Below are 7,861 nucleotides of genomic sequence, written 5' to 3'. Positions count from 1 at the left end.
TCCTAATGTAAATTGTGGTAGTGTAAAAATAATAATAATAATTGTGTGATTACATTTTTGCATCTTCACGGAGTGCAGCTAAACATACACATTAAATGCACTAATTCTAAAAATGATTATGTTTCCAGAACTGTCTGCTTCTGCTTGTTTTAGTTTTCTGAAACCCCCAAAAAACAACTTCATTGCAGCAAACCTCCTGCAAAACTGTTCAGCGTTTATTTAATCAATCAGTGAAAACTTTTCTCTGCATAAACACGTGTTATCAGGTTCCTCAGTATTTGTTCTGTGGGGTAAACAGTTGGTTTGGGAGACCCAGAGGTGTTATTGTCCCCCGTTAGTGTCAAGTATCAGAGAAGAAAAATGGGATTTTACAGGGGTGTTAAAAAATGTATGAGTGCAGTAATATGAGAGGGAGCTGGGAGCTCAGCTGCTGTCATCAGCTACTAACAGAAACATAAATTACAAGTGAAGCTGAGGTTTAAGTTTGCTTTAAAAAAAAAGTAAAAGCTTCATTGTGAATTAAATCATTGATCAAGATTTGGGAACTATTGTGTGTTATTCAGAATCATGTCACCAGGACGCCTGTATGTGCCTCCCCCTGCTGGAGAGCCGGGCTTCCAGCTCCTCGGGAGCCGACAAGCAGACTCCTTACGACCCCACTGTCAGCCGCTCAGCATCCTGGAGCTCCTCGTGTGGCGACAGTTCTTCCTCTGAAGGCCCAGAGACAGAAACCCACCGTCAGTCCAGTGAGTTTTCCTTCGTGCACTTCTTGAGAGCAAATGTTTACCGTAGCAGTCTGATCTTCTGATCCACTGTTAATATTCCTGAAAGGTAAAAAATTATGAGGTTAGTACTGGAAAGCTGCTCACTTATTTCTAAGACCTTGTTCTGTGTAAACGTTTGGGTTAGATGGGAGAACCCACATGCAGACAGGAAGGTAAAAAGTAACACTTTTTCTAAAAGTATTGACCTGTTGCAGAGTAAAACTAAAGCAGTTAGTTAATTAATCACTTTAATAATAAGTAGGTCTACACAAACTTGAATCAGTCATTTTAACTAAAGGCCTAACACTGAAGGAAGATAAAAATGTCTGCTGCCTTTCATGCCAGAGGTTTAAGCTGAAACCATCTCATGCTGAAAAATGACAAAGTTGTAGCAATCTAAATCGGGTACAAGCAACTGAAACGAGCTTCCTTCGTAGGGCGGTCGAGCTCAGCCTCAGAGGTAAGGTGAGGAGCTCTGTCATCCGGGGGGGAGCTCGAAGTAGAGTCACTGCTCCTTTACATCGAAAGGTGTCAGCTGAGGTGGTTTGAACATCTGATTAGGATGCCTCAAGGATAAGAAGGTTTTTCAGGCATGTCCCAGATCTCAGGGCAGACCCAGAACTCGCTGGAGGGATCATGTAGCTGATAATGTATCCTGTCTGGGATGATAATGCTTTGGGATCCCCCCAGGAGGAGCTGGAGAGAGGGAGGTCTGGGTTTCCCTCCTGGACCTGTTGCCTCCGTGACCTGATCACGAATAGGTGAAAGAAGATGGATGGATGGATGGATGGATGGATGGATGGATGGATAGATGGATGGTAATCTTGGTTAAACCATGGCTAATGTTGATTAGCAGAGGCAGCCATCTTGAGTTGGTTTGACTCTGAAGTTAATCAGTTGTAGACACACACCCAGTGATTACTTTCTGAATGTTTCATTAAAATCTTTAGAGGTTCAGGAGATATTTTGCTGACAGACAAATAGGGTTGACTCCAAAAGTTAAAACTAAACTATTTGGCGAAGCTGAAAACAGCTGAAACGTGTGCAAGTTATTGTGTGATTTAAAATGATGTGACAGGACAGTCTGTGCTGTTTTCTAGAGTTACATTTAGTTCAATAATCAGTGGTGAGAGTCATAATTTGTAGTCAGCACGATTAAATTTGACTTCAGGCTAAAACAGAATAAATTTAAGCTTTTCATTAAGTTATTAACTGACTTCAGCAGATACAGTGACTCACAGAAATCCACCACAGATAGTTTAGTTGTATGTTTGTAGAGCATGATTTAATGTGTGAATCTGGGACCAGAAGCTCACAGCTACATGTTGCATCGAGCTTAGATTCTTTTGTGGCCTGTAGTTCTCTGGTGGCTCGGTTAATAATTTTTCCACAGGGTGGCAGTGTTTAATTTGCCTAAAACCTTCCCGCCTTTGCAGCTCAGTCATCTGACCTACATCTCCCAACTAACAGCCACGAAAAGGAAACAGTACCATTCAAAATGGACCTAACCCTGCTGTGGAAGAGCTGGCTATTTATTTATTAAGCACCCCAGTGCATTTGCTTGGTTGTTGACTGATATTTTATAGGGGCTGGAAAGGCCAGCCCTCAGTAAACATAAGAACAGTACGTGGGGGGTGGGGGGAGGCTTGCTGTGCTGCAGGAAGGCAGATGGTATTTGCTCTATGACAGCTGCCAGACTCCTCTGAATGCCCCCACACATCAAGGTTGATAAAACTGAAAGTGAGGTGAAACTGCAAACTGCGACCAAGAAAATGAGCCGATCGCCGGGGTCAACTTTTCCAAAAACAACGTGGAAAAAAACTTAAAGGTTTGTCTTTGATCTGCGTCAGGATTGGAGCTGTGGGAATCAGGGGTGCAGAGGGTGCTGCAGAACCCCTTGACAGTTATCTAGAGGACATGAATAGACTCCTACTACTACTACTTTATTTAGACAGCTAAAGGGATACTGAAAAGGTGCTGCAATTCAGACAGTAATCATTGGGTGTACGACTACAACTGATCGACTTTGGGAGTCTACCCAATTCAAGATGGCCGCCATGGCTAACCGTCCTTAGCAAACACAAAAATGGCTACAACTCATTCTTTTTTACAGATATCGACTTTTAAAGTTTGGTGTGGTAGTAGCTGAGAGTCCTTCCCCCGGCACATTCTCCAAGCCTGAACAAGCCGCTCCAGACACGGGGGTGATATGAATTCTTTCAAGAAATGTTAGTTTTTGTTATGAATATGGATTAAAGTTTGGAGAGGTCCAGCTTCAGGGAGCTGAGTGTTAGTAAAGTAAAAAAAAAAAAATACAAAGTTGGCCTACATTGGAAAGTGATTCCTTAGCTCCAAAAATCACTTTTTCTTCCAGTTGTCCTATATATGATTATGTGACCATCTAGTAAAACTCCTGAAATGCTGATATAACTTTTGGTTTTGATGTGCCAGCCTAAAATCACCAGCCCCCATCTGGTGAAGGCTTTTCTGAAGAGGCCCCTGTTTACGGCCAATATAAAAGACAATGTGTGAAATAAGAGCAATAAAAAGTGCAGATTACACCAGCAGGAGGAAATACTGCAATAGCTGCAGATCAGAGAGGTAAAGCAGAAAAAAAAATCTGATGAAAACTTCACATTGTTTTTATTTTTCATTCAGAAGCTTTAGGTTGTTTTAAAGCAGGAATGGAGACTTTGATAGTGCTGAAACTGCTGCTCTGCTCAGCTGCTGTTTTCATGACTGAGACACTGTTTGCTGTCAAACAAGCATCTCCTGCCAGGACAGCAGCAGACAGCAGCTGAGCTGAGAGACGGAATTATCTGTGGGATGGGCTGGAGTTTAGCCCCACAGCTGCTGGACACCTCCTCTTAGAAATCCCAAGAGTGGCTGAATAAAATAATAATAATAATTTGAAATCAGCAGACTTTTTATTGTGCTCTATTTAACCCAGTTATGCAATAATAAGAGACATGATTGACGCAGTCCCGCAGCTCATCCTCCTCCTCCTTCATCATCATCACCACCATCACCATCCGGAGTCTGTAAATCAGGACGGAGGAGGACGGTGTCCGTCTCAGGACCTCCCATGTCCTCGGTCTCCATGACAACAGCCGTGAATGGAGGAGCAGGGGCGGGAGGGAGGAGAGGGGGAGTGGTGAGCGCGCGGAGCGGAGAGGAGACAGGTGTTGCAGCGGGTTTGCGCATCGCCTGCGTGGCAGCAGGAATGGGGAGCCCGGAGGACACGGTCGCCAGCCCGCCGTAGCTCTTCCCATGCGTCCTGCGGCTGAGCGTCTCCAAGCGCGGAGCCGGAGCGAGAGAGGCCGCGGAGCGACTGAACGCCGCCATGGTGCACCACTCGGGCTCGATCCAGTCCTTCAAGCAGCAGAAAGGTTGGTGGCTGTGGCTGTAGGGTACTCCCCCCTCCTCCGGGGCTGAGGAGTTGCTGTGTATGTGATGGGGGTGATGGTCTCTGTGCTGGCCGGCAGAGTGACGCAGAGTTGGGGGGCTTCGCGTCCTTCTCCTGGGATGAAGCCCGTTCCTGAATCCTGTGCGCCTCTGGACTGATCCACTGGTTAACGCGTTAATGAAGTCTTTACGCTCAGGATCTGAAGAAACCCCTGAAGGACTTTTAACACATTTTAAAATAAATTTCATCCATTCTTTTTGAATGTCACAACCTCCTTCATTCTTTCATCACATTTCGTTTTTTCAGCCTGTAAGTGTTTGACTTGACGTGTGCCCTTTTCAATCAGCTCCTGTCGAGATCTACTTTCAGAACATGTTGTTTAATTTTAATAAGTAACATGCTGGGCTTGTTGATTTAGACACAATCTATCACGTGATATAGCCTACTTTATTGTCTCCTTGAGGAAAGGGAAAGGCGGACGATAATGTTTTTGCCCGTGTCCGCGCGTGTTTGATTGTCTGTCTGTTACCAAAATATCTCACGGACCGCTGGACGAATTTTAGTATAACTTGCAGAAAGTATTAATTTAGTGTACATCTACGGCTGATTAACTTTTGGAGTCGACCCGAATCAAGATGGCCGCCACAGCCAGCTGAACTTCAAAGACACAAAAGAGGCGATAACTCCATCGGTTTTTAGTGATATTGAGCTCAGGTGTGGTGGGGTGGTAGCTATGACTGATCCTCAACACATATTCTGAGTGCTAACGGATTGTGCAAGACCTTTAGTTAAACCTTTGCCAATATTACTTGTAGTCACCTTTGTTCGTTGTTAGCAAAATATCTCATGAGCTACCGAATTGAAACATAAGCTCTCAGGAAAAACAAGCTGACTGTTTCTGAAAAACTGATTGATGTTTGGAGTCAACCTAATTCAAGACAGCCGCCACAGCCAACTGACCTTAGAAAACACTAAAATGGCTATAACTCCTGCAGCTTTACAGCTATTGTGCTAAAATTGAGTATGTTAGCAGCTGAGAGTAATTTATCACACACACTCTGAGCTCCAGGCACTGTGTGAGATCTGTGCTTAAAACTTTAGTTTTACCTGTTGGAGTCAACCCTGTCTGTCTGTTAGCAAAATATCTGATTACCCAATAAACAGTTTCTGACGAAACTTTCAGAAAACAATCTTTTGACAAACATTTACAGCTGGAGTCAATTCAGTCCAAGGTGGCTGCCACAGCTAAGCAAAAGTACCCAACACAAAAATGGCTCTAACTCGGTCAGTTTTACAGACACTGAGCTGAAACTTGACATGGTAGTAGATGAGAGTCATTCCAAACACATATTCTGAGCATGACGTCTTGCGACGATGCTTGGGGCGCACATGCAAAGCTATTTTCTGGGCTTGACCAAAGCAGCTACAGCGCTGTCATTCCTCAACATAAGATGATCTCAGTCTAAAACTTTGGCATGAAAGGCGTTGGGCAACATGCATTCTTTTAAGAAATGCTAAGACTTTAACTTTAAAAGCAGAAATTGCATAAAGCGTTACATGTTAATTTGAGGAGTTATTTGTGCTGAACTTAGAGAAGCTTCCTCAGCCCGTCGAGAAAAGCCACATCTTATTTTTCTGGCAGCAATTAAAAATGATTTAGAGCTGCCAAAAGTTCATGCCATCATTTTTTTTTCTCTCAGCAAGTTTGAAAAATAAAATAGTCTTCATATTATGTGGAAATGGATCATTTGCATTAATTTTACACAGCAGCGTGCTGCAAGCGAGATAGAGTGCTGGAAATCTGTAAGTGAACTCCTATTATCTCCAGAGCGGCTCCATTACACTGTTGGGCCCCACATTGATTTTTACGCCATAAATAGGTCTCCTTAAAGAAAGTGAGTTCTGTTTTTATCATCGTTTTCTTCCTGGCTTTCTGATAGAACGATGAGGAAAAGCGCCTAATTTCGACTCCGATAAACAAGGAGCATTTATGCATGTAGGTGAGGCGTGTGAAAGTGTGTGTTCTCCAGGGAGGAGGCTGAGCTGCTCGTGACTGAGCCTGCTGAGGGTGTTAGCTGCTCTCCTCCTGCTTCTCTTTGAGTGTGGAAACAATTTTGGACCAGAAAAACGAAAAAACAAAGCTGCTTTCCTTCGAACTGCGATCTCTGCTGGGACCCACATACATACAAATCTACTCTGCGTTCCTTTTTTTCACGAAACCTTTCGAATTCTGCGTCATCTTGTAAGTTGCGTCAGGTCAAGGAACGAGGTCTGTCTGTGTTGGCTATTAGTAAATTTCCAGCTCGGGCTCTTCTTGTTTTGAGTCAGATCAGTGGGAAACGTGCTGCGGAGGATCAAATTAAATTGGCGTCAAAGTTTCAGTGCAGGTCAGATGGAGCGCCCGATGTTTCCGTTCTGCCAAAGTGCATCATTAAAATGAAGGAAAAAAGGGACTGAAACATGGCAACAAAAACATCCTTCTAAAGCAAAAGATTCAGCACGTCCTGAAATACAACTAGGGAAGCAACATGAGGGGAAAAAGTAGAGATGAGGCATTAATTGAAGGCTGACTGAACTAATGAGTTTGATGTAAACAGCTTTTATAGAGTTAGAAAAAACTTGTTACGTGTCAAAATGATTTGATTTAAAGGGGATGTTAACTTCTTACTGCCTAACAGATGGAGCTGATTGTGAAAATAACTGTAAGGTTCAAAATTAACCTTGCATAATGAAAATTCTGACAGCTTCTTATAGTTTTTATATTTTTAATTTGTTTATGATACAGAAAACATGGTTTATGAAACACTTTTTAAAGTTTATTTAAACTACAACACCAAAATGTTACTTTTACATGAGTGAAAATTTAAAAAATAACTTTTAAAAGGGGCTTTTTGCTGCAGTGAGAGCCTCAGTCTTCCTGGCTCATCCCTACTTTGTGAACTTCCTTCGCTCTTCTTTGCAGAAATGCTCGAGTTCAGCCGAGTGAAATGCAGACCATCGGAGCTGCTCTGAATGTTCAGGTCTACCCTGAACTCCAGAGTTGTCTCGCACTCTGCGAAAAGTTTTGACACGGGAATCCTTTTTTTCCTCTTCCTCGTATTCCTCTCTTCTAATTCGTCTCCGCTGCAGAAGGACGTCTCAGAGTGATGCTGCGCTGTCATTGCCGTGTTTGACTGAGGCGACGGTGTTAATGAGGTGGAGCTTGGTGCCTGGCGTCCTTGTCACAAACTGCTGGAAATCATGTACAAATAGTCCAATCATTTTTTTTTCCACATTAGATCTGAGGATTTTCGTTCGTTTCGTTGGATCTAAATGAGTCATTCACAGAGCTTCTGGTGTACTGCAGAGCAGGCCGCTGCTCTGAGAAATGATTTCTGTCCGGTTACTCAGCTCTAAAAGCCCCGGCGATTGATTTCCTGTATAGCTCTTGTTGGTCACCTGTCTGATTAAGGCTTTTATGGGGCGCCGTTTGTAAACGAGCTTGTGCTCAAAATTCATGCCTAAATTTTGTCACATTTAAAAATTCATGCCTAAATTTTGTCACATTTAAAAATTCATGCCTAAATTTTGTCACATTTAGCTTCAAACACTGTTTAAAAATGTAGTGTGGATTTTCTGATGTCACTTTTTACAACATTTAGCTAGTTAAATGTAATTGTTACAGCTACATGCTAAATATAAATATAAATCC

General features: G+C 42.9%; 1 protein-coding gene across 3 annotated transcripts in view; it reads left to right on the top strand.

Moving 5' to 3' along the window:
• The first annotated feature begins 3,934 nt into the window (after positions 1–3,934).
• The window catches only part of ano3 (anoctamin 3), a 43,225-nt gene continuing 39,298 nt past the window's right edge, over positions 3,935–7,861 (top strand). For all 3 annotated transcript variants that reach the window (XM_037978245.1, XM_017405767.3, XM_017405766.3), the window contains exon 1: positions 3,935–4,153. In XM_037978245.1, coding sequence (XP_037834173.1) covers positions 4,108–4,153 — 46 coding nt within the window. In that variant the 5' untranslated portion in view covers positions 3,935–4,107. The remainder of the gene's footprint in view (positions 4,154–7,861) is intronic.

This window comes from Kryptolebias marmoratus, linkage group LG11, assembly GCF_001649575.2.
Source record: "Kryptolebias marmoratus isolate JLee-2015 linkage group LG11, ASM164957v2, whole genome shotgun sequence".
Taxonomy (NCBI): Eukaryota; Metazoa; Chordata; class Actinopteri; order Cyprinodontiformes; family Rivulidae; genus Kryptolebias; species Kryptolebias marmoratus.
This window is presented reverse-complemented; position numbering and strand designations above follow the sequence as displayed.